The sequence below is a fragment of the Macrobrachium rosenbergii genome, chromosome 51, assembly GCF_040412425.1.
Source record: "Macrobrachium rosenbergii isolate ZJJX-2024 chromosome 51, ASM4041242v1, whole genome shotgun sequence".
Taxonomy (NCBI): Eukaryota; Metazoa; Arthropoda; class Malacostraca; order Decapoda; family Palaemonidae; genus Macrobrachium; species Macrobrachium rosenbergii.
In genome coordinates, this window is record NC_089791.1 from 72,751,347 (window position 1) to 72,767,086 (window position 15,740).

Below are 15,740 nucleotides of genomic sequence, written 5' to 3' on the forward strand. Positions count from 1 at the left end.
CTGAACGTAGTCTTATCTCTATCAGATTCCCTGACAGCAATATGCTAATACGCATCTTTAACATCTAAATTAGTATAGTATTTAGCACCTGAAACAGAATCCAACAATTCTTTCAGCTTTACACATCAGCCTTTGTTACCTTATTCAGAGTACGATAATCGATACAAAACCTTTTACCACCTCCTGGCTTTGACACAAGAACCACAGGGCTCAGCCAAGATACAGCTACGCTCAATAACACCCCTTTCCAGCATTTCTTGTGTCATTTCCTTAACAGTAAACTTAGCTTTTTCAGGTATTCTGTACATCTTGCTTCGAATCGGTTTAGTGTCTCCTGTATCAATACAATGTTCAACATTAGGTATAAGACCAAGAGGGTTATCACCTACAATAAAAAGGTTATCATATTTACAGAGAAGTGATCTTAATTTGCTCCTTTTGACATTATCTAAGTAACTCCAATTTTGGGCTTTTAAGAGTCTACTTAATGCATGTTTTCTACTAGAACTATAACCAATTTCTTCATAATTTGGTAATACTTCATTTGTTATGCTAGAATTACTATTAGTAATTAGCTGGACATAACCACTAGGGTTTTTAATAACAGGTGCAGAATTCCAACGTTTTACAGCAGTTCTACAGTTTCTAAAATTAGGTAACTCTGACCTACTTCTGCAGTGAGAAGATACAAAATATCGATCAGTGATACCATCATCTTCCACGACATATGCTCTTGAACCCCCATTATAAACTGGAATCCAAGTGAACCCTTTACCATTTTTATCTTTTAATACACTAAGAAGCATAGGTTGTGGAGTTTGGTTTTCAAGAACAGGTAGACAAACAATATAACCAGAAACATTATCAGGAACTCTAGCTTTCACATTACCAATATTGCCAGGTTGGATTACAAATACTTCATGAATTGGATTTTGAGAGTTTTGTCTTGAGGGCCAACCCTATTCAGTAATCTAACATGCTTGCAACTGTCAATTTTTCTCTTGGGAACAGTTACTTGTATGCCATATACATTAGAAATAGCAGTTCTGCCTACTGGATATCTTACACCACACCAAAGAAAATTTCTCATGTTACCAATCTGAGCTATTGTTTGACATGACCCATTATAAATTACAGCACTTTGCAAAACATTGTCAATTTTACAAGGTATGACTGGAGATACAACCCCTGCATTCTCATTTAGGTAAGTTTTGAATAAAGGTCTCTGCATAAATTTTTAGATTGCTCTCGAAAAAACTGATATTGTGGGCAGGACTTCATCACATGACCTTCCTTCTTACACGCCCAGCAAGTCAATTATCAGTAAAATGAGATGATGCATAGCATACATGACGCCACTTTCTTTTCTGTTTAACACTACGATTAGCATTAGTCCTCTTAGTATTAATAGCAGTTTCATCCTTAACGTAGTTTACCTTATTAACAAAAGCCTGGCTAATAGAAGGTCACTGCAGTGAAGACCAATGAATTTCTAGCTCTTCCAGAAATCTGTCAAAAGATATTTTCGATTCTAGGAAGGTTTGCATGTAATTAGAGATTTCCTCAAGGAAGTCTCTTAACTAACAAATCCCTCACAAATCCGGAACATCATCAAAAACTTGCTTAATTGATGCATGTAAATTCATTACTTCAATAAAATATTCCATTAGAGGTCGCGAACTATCATAGCGTTTGTTCGTCAATTCCAGACATACTGTATGGAAAGTCTGCTTAGGTAATAATTTATTTCTGAGTTGAGTTTTCATTTGGTCCCACGAACATTTATCTAAGTCTAAGTTGTCACAGCTTATTAAAGCACTTCTAATGTATTGGTCCATTTTTGCAAAAGCACCTCTCACCCTCCTTCTGTCGTTATCACCACAAAACAGTTCGACTTCTTTACACCAATTATTAAGCTTACCATGAGCAGCAATACCCTTCAAATCATCTGCACGCAATAGTGTTAACATACTGTAATTTGATTTATCCATACCTGATGGAAAATAGTTGCCCTCTACACTGACTTTCCCACTAAGTGTGGATTCTAATTTTCTCACCGTAGCTCGAAGGTCATCCAGTTCTGCCCTCAACTGTTCATCCATGTCTAGCATCCTCTTGCTTTCTATATTAACAGGTTCATAGCGTTACTCCGTTGAGTGGCTCCTCCATCGCCAATTTGAATGATCTCTGCTTCAAGCTCTCAACCACAAGTAAATTCAAACACCACCTCATCTTCGTTTAAATTCATTGTTCTCAAAACTGAAGCTAATTTCCCCCTCGATATGAGACCACCTTGACGTGGTGAGGGGGCTCTTGAACCCCGGGAATTTGTTTCTGGGTCTGAGTCCAAGAGTCTCATATACCATCATATATTATTTTGGATTAAATTTGTGGAATTTTCCTCTTTTGATAAAATTTATTGGACCTGATGAATAGGAAAAGATATCATAGCTGGGAATGGGTTTATATCCGAAGCTGAAAAGTGAGAACTGTGGTAGGACCATCAACTGCCTGATAATGTTCAGACCCGAGAGTTACCAGATTGGTAGCTCAAAGGCGGAACTATTCGTTAGGGCTGGACCACGGATTCCAGGGGGGTCTGGCTCTATGGATAGGACTCTCGGCATTCTATCCGGTTTGCCCATAACATGATTAGGGTGGGGATGATTGTATTCTTGTAATACTCTCAGTCCTAACAAGCGGGTTTGGCATACACTTGAGCCACTCTAATCATGTTGTGCCATCCTCTTTGGGGTAGGGTAGGGAGCGGACATTTGGGAGTCAGTTCTCACTTGTGCCATTGGTGGAAGAATAAAACTCCATGAAAAGCTGATGACATCTTTTTAAGGTTTTCAGGTTAATATTTTTTTCTCCCTCAAATCTTTATGCCAAGTGAAAATAAAGATTCGAGTATCCCTGGGCCTTTGATAGTAGTGACTCGGCACAGGTGACGACCGCTGGAACCTCCTGTAGCAACCTTTCTTTGGAAAAAACAAAAAAGAATCCAAATGTAATCACACTGGAACCTTATGCTCCAGTGCACAACAAATCAAAAAGAAGTAAATATCGTCTTGACCCAACCTTGACTCACTTTGACTCCCTCTTTGGGAGTGTAAATTGGTCAAGGTTTCTAACCATGGAAACAGAACAACAAATCTCAGCCCTAAAGTTGGAAAACTTCTTATTAAAAAGACACTCAACGAAAGAAATGCTGTTTAGACAAATAAAAATGAGGACGTGGCTTATAGAAGCCACAACAAAAAACCAGTCTGAAGACAATCTATCAATAAAAAGTATTGACAGTGTAAATGTAAAAATAAAGAAGCATGACATTATGAACAGCATTCAGGGTACAATTGTACTTCCTGAAAATAATGACGAACCGGTTGATAAAAATATGCTATTGGACTCTCTTAAAATGAGATATACCAAGATTGTGAGGTATATGTAATACCAAGTAAACAGAATAATAAAGTGTTAAGAATTGCAAAAATAAAATTTGAGGGTCAAGATTTACCTCAAAAAATAAAAATTATGGGTCAAAATAGAGAACTGAGACCTTATGTTCCCAAGCCACTACAATGTCAAAATTGTAGTAAATGTGGACACACGAAAAAAAAAACTGTCGTAATGAACCTGTATGTGTTATTGTGGATCTGACGAACATGCCACACAATGGAAATGTAGTGAGCCAAAATGTGTAAACTGTGGAAAGGATCATCATGCAAGGTCCAAAGAATGTATGTACTACATATACAATACAGAATTGAAAATGTTACGAGAACGAACAGGGATGTCTATCAAAGAGGATAATTTGGAATTAAAAGTGAGAGGAATACAAGATCCAAGAAACATACATATTCTTCGATAACAGGAACCAATAATGAAACAAAAATACATAGAAATAGGAGTAATGAAGCACAGAAAAATAAATCACAAGAAGAAATTAATGCCCAAAGGAAAAAAATTAAAATGGTAAAGAATAGAGAAACGGGTACAAATGACATGGATAATATTTTATCAAATTCATTTGAAATACTAATGCAAATAGGAACACAAAGGACGCTACTACGGAAGTAACAGAGGAGGGACCTGATGGACTGGAGATTAAAGATAAAAAGAGGCCATTGGAAAGAACACCACCCAAAACAAAGAAACCAACAATTGTTTGAGAAACGTCGGTCAGATCAAAGACAGAAGATATGAAGAAAGAACAAAAACAAAAAGAAGTTAAGAATATACCATTATCTCCTAAAATAATAGTAAAACCAATGGATACAGATATCCAAAATACCGAAGACGTGGAAGACATTCGTACCTTAGACAATAGTGAATATGTCAAAGGGGAAGAGATACTCCATCACCAATAATTGGTACAACAAGAACAAATAAAGAAAGAAATATACATGACAACTCTTGTGGATGTAATGATTGTTTTATTGCATTGTGCAGCAATAACAAAAACAGAACAAAAGATGGTTTAACAAACATTACAAGAAATTTTATGAAATATAGAAAAAAGAAACCACAGATTTGAGTACCCATGAAAAAGGTTGCATGTGCGTTGAGCACTTGGTGTATTGTAAAGAAAAGCAAATGAATGTCGTGAGTTAATTATTAGAAAAAATCCAAATTCATAATACAAAAAAAGAGAGTAAAACTCGACCGCTATAATAAAGTATTTTCAATAGTTATATAATACAGTGGGCTGCAGACCAGATTACACCTAGGAGAAATACAACGATTACTAAAAGAATACGAACCTATGATATTATGTTTACAACATGTCAACAAAACAATATCAACAATAGGTAAATATAGCTTAGCATCTTCATCTGGAGAGGAAGAAGGAAATTTAGGTACTGCTATATATGTACATAACAAAGTATTTTATGACAAAGTACCTGTAAACTTAACTGATCTGCAAATACCTAGTATTAGAATACGAATAAAAAACGATAATTATGTAATATATAATTTATACAACCAACCCAATAAAAAATTATGACTTTAACAAACTTAAAGAATTACTTAATAATGCCAAGGAACCTACATTAATGGTAGGTGATTTTAATGCCCACAACCCGATGTGGGACTGTAATTGTACAGACTCAAATAGAGCAGGAAGTAAAATAGAAGAATTCATAGATTCATATGACATGTGCTGCATAAATGATAACAAAATCAACACATATTTTTCTAAAACACGTAGAACATTTTCCTCAATCGACTTAACTCTATGTACAGCAAACATAGTAGATAGATTAGATTGGTATACAGTTGACGACTTGCATACAAGTGACCATTTCCCAATATTAATTTCATTATTCCAAAATAACCCCACCAAGCATGTCCCTCAATATAACATTTATAAAGCAGATTGGGAGCAATATGAATTCCACTCTAGGAATATCCCACCATTTGAATATTTAAAAGACCATAATAAAACTAATAAATTTCTCGTTGATTTCATTACAAATGCAGCTGATAAAGCAATACCAAAATCCAAATCTCATCCAACAATACACAAAGTCCCACGGTGGTCTGAAAAACTAACAGAATTAATAAAAGTAAAACACCAAATTGGAAGATGATTAGATAATCTGAATAGAAAATTCAGTAAAATAAACAAAACATTACCGATATTAGAAGGAACTTTACAAAAGCTGACTATATAATTATTAGAAATTAATACATTAAAACCTCTAAATAACAAAATATCTGCAAAATTTAAAAGAGAAGTAATTCAAGGAAGAATCATTTCATGAAGAAAATATGTATCAGATCTCTCTAATAATACTCCCATACAAAAAATATGGAAAAATTCAGGAAAATAAATGGTACCCATGTTAAACCACCTAGACATGCCATAATAAAGGATGGGAAATGAATGCTTGATCCTAAAGAAATAATTAATGTAATAGGTGAAAATTTAGCAAAAGTAAGTAGCGACAAAAATTTAGATGAGCATTTCCGAACAAGGAAAAATAATATAGAGTTAATAACAATAAATTTTGAAACCATAGAAGATATTTATTATAATAGAAAATTTAATATGGAAGAGTTAGAATTTGTTCTGTTGAACAGCAATACATCTGCCTGTGGAGGTGACAGTATTTGTTTTGAAATGATCTGCCATTTAGCACCTGTGGCAAAGACACATACTTATTAGAGTTTTATAACCACTTATGGCTTCGAAATTTATTTCCTAATGAATGTCGTAAAGCTATAATTATTCCTATCCCAAACCAAGAAAAGATCCCAGTAATGTAAACAATTGCAGACCAATTTCTTTAACTAGTTGTCTATGGAAATTACTAGAAAAAAATGGTAAATGCTTGACTAACATGGCACATTCGAGAAAACAAAATTTTGACTCTCACTCAATTTGGGTCACAATGTAACAGATCGACACTGGATTCTCTATCTAACTTTGAAGATGACATACGAAGAGGATTTGGACGAAAAGAAATGACTATAGCAGTGTTATTTCACATTGAAAAGGCATATGATACTACATGGAGGTATGCAATATTAAAAACGTTACATAAAAATAACATCCGTGGACATTTACCTAGCTTTATCCAAAACTTTCTGACATATCGCACTTTTCAAGTGAGAATTGATGATGTATTGTCAAGTACATTTCCACTTGAAAATGGTGTTCCACAAGGAAGCGTCCTTAGTGGCACACTGTTTACTCTAGCAATAAATGGTATTAGTAATAATCTACCTATTGGAATTAAAAGTAACTTGTACATGGATGATTTTGCCACATATTATTCAGCATCTCGCATAAAACATGCAGAGCGTATCATTAATAAAACTATAGTAAAAATAGATGAATGGGCCTCATCTGTAGGCTTCAAAATTTCTATGCAAAAGACTCAAGCAGTAATGTTTTATAAAAATAAAAAGTGGAAAAGAGGTGAAGAAATAGATTTAAAAATCAGAAATCATTCCATACCAATTAGCCAAAGAGCAAAATTTTTGGGTTGAGTATTTGATACTCACTTGAACTGGAAAGCCCACATAACATACACGAAATCAAAATGCAAAAGAGCATTAAACCTAATTAAAAAAACTATCGAACACTACTTGGGGAGCTGATAGACATACCCTTACTTTACTATATAAAGCAACAGTGCTGTCTGTTGTTGATTATGAAAGCTAAATATATGGCTTGGCATCAGACGCAATGCTGAAAACGGTAGACCCAGTTCATAATGAAGGTCTTAGAATATGTTCAGGAGCTTTTCGATCATCACCAACATCTTTACAAGTTGAATGTGGTGACCTACCTCTCTCTCCATAGAGAGCTAGTAACAATGAAGAGTGCCCTGAGAATTCAGACAAATGATTCTCCAACCAAAAAATTATTTGGATTAAGAGATGTGTTTATAAATAATCATCCACCTCCTTTCCCAATTAGAGCTAGGAGATTGTTTGAGTTGCTAAATATAAATATACAATTTCCTTTAATATTAAAATTACCTCCTCCTTGGACAATGAATAAAATGAGAATTTTTACACACTTGAAATATTTATCAAAAATTCAATCATATACTCCAGAATACCATAGACAACATTCAGTAGAACATATAATCCGAAAAGGTCCACATTATGCAATATACACCTACGGATCTAAGTCACAATACGGAATGGGATATGCTGCAGTATCCCAAGACAAAACGTATCAGTTCTCTCTACCCGATAACGCCTCAATATTTACAGCTGAGTTATGTGCAATAGTATCAGCCACAAAAATAATTAGAGAAGCCTCATGTAATAATTTTGTGATTTATAGCGACCCCAGAAGCGCTATAGAGGCATTCAAAGCTTATAATAAAAAAAATAATATTGCACAACATATAAAGTTTTCACTCCATAAATTGTATGGTAATGGAAAAAATATTGAAATATGTTGGATCCCTGCCCATGTAGGGATTAAGGGGAATGAAGAGGCTGATAAAGCAGCTAAAGAAGCGGTCCACATGACAAGAGCAAATGTAGACATCCCTATTAGTGACTATACAAGATATATAAAAACAGTCATTGTAAGTAAATGGCAAAATATATGGAACAAAGAACCTGAAAATAATAAATTAAAACATAAAATCCAGTGTCGGAAAATGGAGTTCATCATATCAGAGAGAGAGACACACACAAGTAATTCTGACGCGTCTTCGAATAGGCCATACTTGTCTGACACATGGACACTTAATGAACATTCCATGTGGCCCTCCTCCTAAATGCCCAGATTGCAATGTGTTGATAACAGTTAAGCATGTACTGTGTGAATGTCCAAAATATAACCTGCAACGATTATCAAGTTTTGGAAATAGACCAATAAAAGAAATTTTGTCGGAATCTTCAACATTTTCAGTAATACCCATTTTGATGTTCATGAGAAGTTGTGAGTTAATTGATAAAATATAAAAAAATCAATCAATCAGTATAACGAATTTTTAAACAAGTAAATTTTATGATTTCACTTAATTTATTTTGAATTTCAATATACCTTTTTAGTGAGTATAAATGGAAACATGAATATAAATGTATTTATTGTGTGAGTGTGTTCCAGTATGAAAGCGTACACCTTATAACAGGTCTTAATTTCATTTTCAATTTCATTCATTCATCATTAATGAGTGACCTATTTGGTCCCAGTGCTAGGCTTCTAGCCTAGACTTGTCATTTCATTATAATCCTTTGGGCCAGCCCTATGAGAGCTGATGGTCAGCTCGGTGGTCTGGTTAAACTTTTTAATAATAATAATGAAGCTGATTTACTACGAAGATTACTTTTTTTTACCTTTCACCGTTTTGAAACCAAGTTTCGATAATGAAGCCGATAATTCACTAATGTTCATGTCATCAACAAACTTCTCGTTTTCAGCCACCTTGGTTGGATAAAATACGGTCATCAAAACATTTCAGCCACTGGTCACTTCAGCAAAGACGTGAGAAAGATGAAATGCACTGCCACCATGTGTCAGGTCTTGAATTGTCAAACACAATTTACAGTTTCCAGTTTATTTATGTTCGGGCTGATGACCAAACGGCAATGATATTAAAAACAAATACAAAGTATGGAAAATTATGTCCAGGAGCTCCAATATGTGAGGGGTGTATCCTCAAGGTAGATGTGGATGAATTCCAGTTGTTCTGGAACTTCCAGACGACAGTAACATCGCTGCTTGGTCACCAGTCTTCTAACTACCGTGATTTTGGGAAACTGGCAAGTCCCTCTTTTTACTCTTGACACCCTTGCTGTACTGTATAAAGCAGCAGTTCTGTCCATCATTGATTATGGAAGTGTAGTATGTGGCTCAGCATCGGACGCAGCACTGAAGATGTTAGACCCTGTTCACAATGAAGGCCTTAGAATATGCTCAGGAGCCTTTAGATCATCACCAAAATCATCTTGACAAGTTGAATGTGGTGAACTGCCACTGTCTCTCCATAGAGAGCTAGTAACAATGAAAAGTGCTTTAAGAATTCAGATAAATGATTCTCCACAAAAAAAGTATTTGAATTAAGAGATCTATTTATAAATAATCATCCATCACCTTTCCTGATTAGAGCTAGGAGACTGTTTGAGTCGCTGAATATAGATATACAAGTGCCTTTAATAGTAAAGTCACATCCTCCCTGGACAATGAATAAAATGAGAATTTGTACACACCAAGTATTTATCAAAAAGTTACTCATATACACCAGAACACCCTAGACAACATACAATAGAGTATGTAAGCCGAAAAGGTCCACATTACGCAATATATACTGATGGCTCTAAATCAAAACACGGAGTGGGATATGCTGCAGTGTCCCGGGACAGGACTTATCAGTTCTCTCTTCCTAATAATGCTTCAGTATTCACAGCAGAGTTGTGTGGAATTGTATCAGCTATAAAAATAATTAAAGAAAGGTCATTCAATAATTTTGTGACTTTTAGTGACTCGAGAAACGCTATGTAGAATTACAAATAAAAAAATAATACAGTATAATTAAATTATTTCTCCATAACTTATATAATAATGGAAAAATGTAGAAATATGTTGGATCCCTGCCCATGTAGGGATCAAAGGAAATGAAGATGCAGACAAAGCAGCCAAAGAAGCAATCTACATGACAAGATCAAATGTGAATATCCCTGTTACTGATTATATAACACACATAAAAATGGGTGTTATAAATAAATGGCAATATATATGGGATGAAGACCCTGAAAGTAATAAATTGAAACAAACAAAACCTAATAGTAATTTTAACACGTCTCAGAATAGGCCATACTCTTCTGACACATGGACACTTAATGAGCAACCCACGTGGCCCGGCTCCCGAGTGCTCAGAGTGCAGGATGATGATAACTGTCAGGAATGTATTATGCGAGTGTCCAAAGTATGACCAACAGCAACTGTTCACTTTTGGAAATCAATCAATGAAAGAAATTTTGTCAGAACCTTTTACATTTTCAGTCGTTCCTATTTTGACGTTCATGAGGAACTGTAATTTAATTAATAAAATATAAAAAATAAGTAAATAATAACAGCACGAAAACAGCATATGTTTTATTTGAAAAAAAAATTAAATATGTTCTGAATGTTAATATATCTCTTTAGTGTGTACGTAAGGCAGCATGAATAAATGTATTTATTGTATGTATGTGTTCCAGTATGAGAGCATGTGCCTATGTGCAGTTTTTAATTTCATTTTAATTCATCATCTTACTGAATGATCTATTGGGTCCCAGTGTTTGGCCTCTGACCTAGACCTGGTATTTTAATCTAATCCTTCGGGCCAGCCCTGTGAGAGCTGAAAGTCAGCTCAGTGGTCTGGTTAAGCTACTTCAACACTTTCCACTCTTCCTCAGCCGAGACGAGAGTAGCTGCTACTCCAGGTACTAGCTGGTATGTGGGAAGTCTACTCGATTTACTGTGAAAGTTTTTAAAAAGTCCAATAGTGTCTACATTCTAGTTTGATAAGATTCTCGATAATGGCATCAATAAGAAGAATAATACTTTTTCTATCTTTGTATCCAGTTGTTGTTGGCATACTTTTAATACTTTACACACAGGAGCGCTTAGAATTTCCCAAAGTATTTGGAAAATATATCTTACGATGGATTTTCCCTAGTAATTTTTGCTTCATAAAACACTAATATTCTATTTTTTCCTCTTGATATATGTTCCCCCTCAACATCCATTAATCTGTGATTATCATTTTTCATGAATGGACTGATATTGTAATCATCTTGAATTTCAATTCAATTTTTTAAAATAATACCAGTCACTGTAGTCTAAATCGGCTGCGTTCATTTACTTATGAGATGAAGAACGCTCTGTACCGAGCACTTAACAAGAAAAATGCCATTTATGAAATTACTGATTAACTATATCTTCTTTTCCAGAAATTAGTCCTCACTTGGGAGGTCACTAACATGCTAATTTTGTTATATCTAAAACAAAAATGTAGAAAAGAACAAAAATATGAAAAACCAGAAAATAAAAACTTAAGGTTTTCTAACTATATGGCATCATAGTATATGGCATCATACGATCCACGTGTTTACAACCTAGTGTTCTAATCTGGCTGCCTCCCTGACGGCCACCAACAGGTCCCCCTCCTCTCCTACAGCACCAGGCTCTTGTTGTTCTCCATCCTTGGCCGGAGGTACAAGTGGAACTTCATCGTTGCAGATGTTAGGACCCCGCTCCTGGGTGCGGACTTCCTCGCCCACTTCGGACTGGCAGTCAACGTCGGCTGCAAGCCCCTGCTAGACACCAAGTCCTGCCAGTCCCTGCCCTTGTTGCTGGGCCCCAGTGAGCCCACAATCTGTTCCGTCGCTCCCCACCAGTACGGCTCCCTCCTGAAGGAATTCTCAGAGGTGTTCAAACCAGAGTTTTGTCAGGTGCCCGGGGCCCCTGCCAAACACGAGATATATCATCACATCAAGACAAGGGGCCCCCCGACGCATGCAAAGTTCTGGAGGCTTCCCTCACAGCACCTTCAAGAGGCCAAGGAGGCCTTTGCCGAGATGGAATGATGGGCATATGCAAGAAGGCTCCTAGCCCATGGGTCTCCCCCCTTCACATGGTACAGAAAGTGGGCGGCACCTGGAGACCCTGCGGCGACTACAGGCGGCTCAACCTCGCTACAGAACCCGACCACTACCCTCTACCAAGCATGCAGGACCTAATGGCCTCCTTCCACGGGACCAAAATATTCTCAAAGTTAGATCTCTTGAAATCATATTTTCAGGTACCAGTAGCTCCAGAGGACATCCCCAAAACCGCCATCATCACACCTTTTGGGTCCTACGTCTTCACCTTCTCCACCTTCAGCCTGAGGAACGCAGGGGTGACCTTTCAGAGACTGATGGACAGCATCCTGGGGGACCTGAACTTTTGCGTCCGCTACATTGATGATATCCTCATTTTTTCCAGATCCCACAGGGAACACTTACGGCACATCCGGAAGGTCCTGCAGCGCCTGCAGGAGAGTGGCCTCATCATCAGGTTCGACAAGTGCACCTTCAGCGTCGATAAGGTGGAATTCCTAGACTGTGAGATATCCCCAGGAGGCATCTGCCCAGTTTCATCGAAAGTCAAGACCGTCGTCAGGTTCCCCACCCCTACCTCCATCAGGGCCGTACAAGAATTCCTCGGAATGGTCAACTACTACAGGAAATTCATCCCGGGGATCGCGCACACCATGGCCCCCCTGACGGAGATCCTCAAGGGCCGTCCGAAGGCCTTAGAGTGGGACCCCGACCAGCAAAGGGCCTTCTCTCTGATGAAGGCTGCCGTCGCCAAGGCAACAGCTTTGGCCCACCAGGACCCCAGCTCTCCCCTCTAGCTGACAACAGACGCCAGCAACGTTGCCTGCGGGGGCTTTCCTGGAGCAAGTCATCAACGGAACCCCTCAGCCCATCACCTTCTTCAGCAGAAAACTCAGCCCCACCGAGTCCCACTACAGCACCTTCAACAGGGAACTCTTCGCGGTGTACCAGGCAGTACATCACTTCAGATTCCTCCTGGAGGGTACACCCTTCACAGTTTGGATGGACCACCAGCCGCTGGTCCACGCCTTCACGAATCTGGGGGATGCATGGCCCTCCAGGCAGCAGCGGCACCTCGCGGCCATCGCGGAGTTCACCTGCACCATCAAGTGCCTCCCTGGCAAGAAGAACCCAGTAGCCGATGTCCTCTTGAGGATCGAAATTGACATAGCGCAGTTAGGGATCGACTATGAGGACCTTACCCGTGAACAAGCTGCTGACCCAGAGACTCCAGCTTACCGCACCGCCATCACGTCATTGAAGTGGAAGGACATGCCCCTTGGCCAACACTGCTGAGCAACGTAAGAACTGGCCACCCCTGCCCACTGTTGCCCGCCTCCCGTCGTCGGCTGGTCTTTGAAGTCATCCACGTTCTGTCCCACCCCTCTGGCAGAACGACGGCCAGGCTACTGGAGGAGAAGTTCATCTGGCACGGCATACGGAAGGACGAGACGGCCTGGGCAAGGCAGTGCATACAGTGCCAGGCCAGCAAAGTAGGGCTTGACACAGAACTGGAGGTGGGCGACTTCCCCAAGCACATCCACTTCGACATAGTGGATCCTCTTCCCCCATCAGGAGGAGCAAGATACCCTCTAACAGTCATCGACCGCTCCACCAGGTGGCCTGAAGCTACACCCATGGAAGAAGCCACCTCCAGTGCACGCACAGAGGCCCTCCTCTCCAGACCATATAACTACGGACAGGGGCCCACCTTCCTGTCCGAGCTGTGGACCGCCCTGGCACGCCTGCTGGGGACCACTCACCACAGAACCACCACCTACAATGCCACAGCCAATGGAATGCTGGAAAGGTTCCACAGGTCCCCGAAGGCGTCCCTCATGGCTCGTTGCACCTCCAAGAATTGGAAGTACTAGCTGCCTTGGGTCCTCCTCGGGCTGAGGACCGCCCCCAAAGCCAACGGCGACCCCTCCGCAGCAGAAAAGATCTTTGGGGAGACCCTCGTGGTCCTGGGGGAACTCATCACAGAGGACCAGGACGACTTAACAACACAGAGACTCCGTGACAGGGTTGGGAAGTTCGCTCCCTGCCGGTGAACATATACCGACAGGACGTCCCCCTTCATGCCTCCCGGTCTGTCCTCCGCCACCCATGTTTTCGTCAGTTACGATGCCATATATCCACCCTTAACCAGGCCCTACAGGGGGTCTTTCCTCGTACTTGAGAGGAACAAGAAGGCATTCCGGGTGGCCATCCATGGGAAGGAAGACTGTATCGATAGACCGCCCCAAGCCTGCATTTCTGGAGGAAGACGTCAGGGGCACTTCCCAAAGCCCCCCGCAGGAGGTGGCGCCCCCCCAGGTTACTTGTAAATTTTTGTACCTGCAGTCTCTGCATATACGCAGACGTCCGCACGCCGCTTTATAAGCGGGTCACTTCGTCAATAAACCAGCAGTACTTGTCTTCCTGCTCATTATTTCGCACCTCTCTCACAATATGAATGAGTGAAAATATGCACAGGTAACCCAGTATATTTCAGTAATTTTGCAATGATGATATCAGTACAAATTAATTTTTCTGTATGTAAGCAATTGTAGTTTGAAATGACAGATCAGTGAATATATACTGACCCTTTTTTCTGGTTGATATTTTAGCGATGGCCAAGTTCTCAGTTGACAAGGGATACGGTACATAGTTTTCTAGATTCAGATTTATGAACGCTGTGTGAAAATTTTATAACAGGCCGTAATTAGTGCATGCACACAGACATATACAGCTATCTGGATTTGCCAAAAATATTTGCTTTTACATTAGTCATACTTCATAGTTCAGCAATGCATTATTTCTTATGATTCATTATATATTCTTGTAATTAAATAAATTTTAATTGTTATAGTATATTTTTTTTAGCTTTTCATATGAATTCATATCGGATATCACTGACATTAGTTACATTATATTTTCATAAGCCTGATTTTTTAAAAAATCTCTGTCACTTTCAAAACACTGATATATTCAGTCAATGAAAGAATGCCATGTTACTTGCAATGAGTGTTTGTGTGTGTGTGTGTGTGAGTGTGTGAGAGAGAGAGAGAGAGAGAGAGAGAGAGAGAGAGAGAGAGAGAGAGAGAGAAGAACGGTAAGAACAGCGGCCACTAGTTTTTCTTTTTAGCGCAGCTACTGCCAAACTGCGAATCTCCTCAGAGAGAAATATTAGAATCTTTGTGTGCTGTATAAAGTACATATTTTATACAGGTTTAGGTTGAAAAGATAAAAGAAAACATACAATTTTTTTCCCTTGAACTTCTTTACAATGAAGAATACTCTTGGAGATTATACATTTGAAAACTGAGTGTTGAATTGTTTTGATACTTTCGGCCTAGGCAGTATAGGTAATTTCCGCACTGTTTTTAGGGGGGTAAGCCGTAGGGTTGCCATATCTGAACAGTCAAAATACAGAACGCTTCCCTCTTGAGCCCCTCCTCCCCTTCCCTAGTTAAAAAAAAATGCAGTTTGTATGATCTATCACTGATGTGCACGAGTGTGTGTATGATAAAATAATAAAAAAAACTTGCCTTAACATAAGGCTGATTATCTTGAATTTCTATTTAATCTTAATCTAGTTACAGTCTTCTTTGCTCATTATGTCTGTGGGTGCATGTTGTGTGGCGTGTGCCCATCCATATTTTTGAGAAGATCTGATACTTTTCAGGAGAACT

General features: G+C 38.8%; 1 protein-coding gene across 1 annotated transcript; it reads left to right on the plus strand.

The window, feature by feature from the left end:
- The first annotated feature begins 10,362 nt into the window (after positions 1-10,362).
- LOC136833107 (uncharacterized) lies at positions 10,363-12,048 on the plus strand. The gene is made up of 3 exons (XM_067094753.1): positions 10,363-10,510; positions 10,876-10,912; positions 11,640-12,048. The coding sequence occupies exons 1-3, from the start codon at positions 10,363-10,365 to the stop codon at positions 12,046-12,048; spliced, it is 594 nt and encodes a 197-aa protein (XP_066950854.1).
- The last annotated feature ends 3,692 nt before the right edge of the window (positions 12,049-15,740 follow it).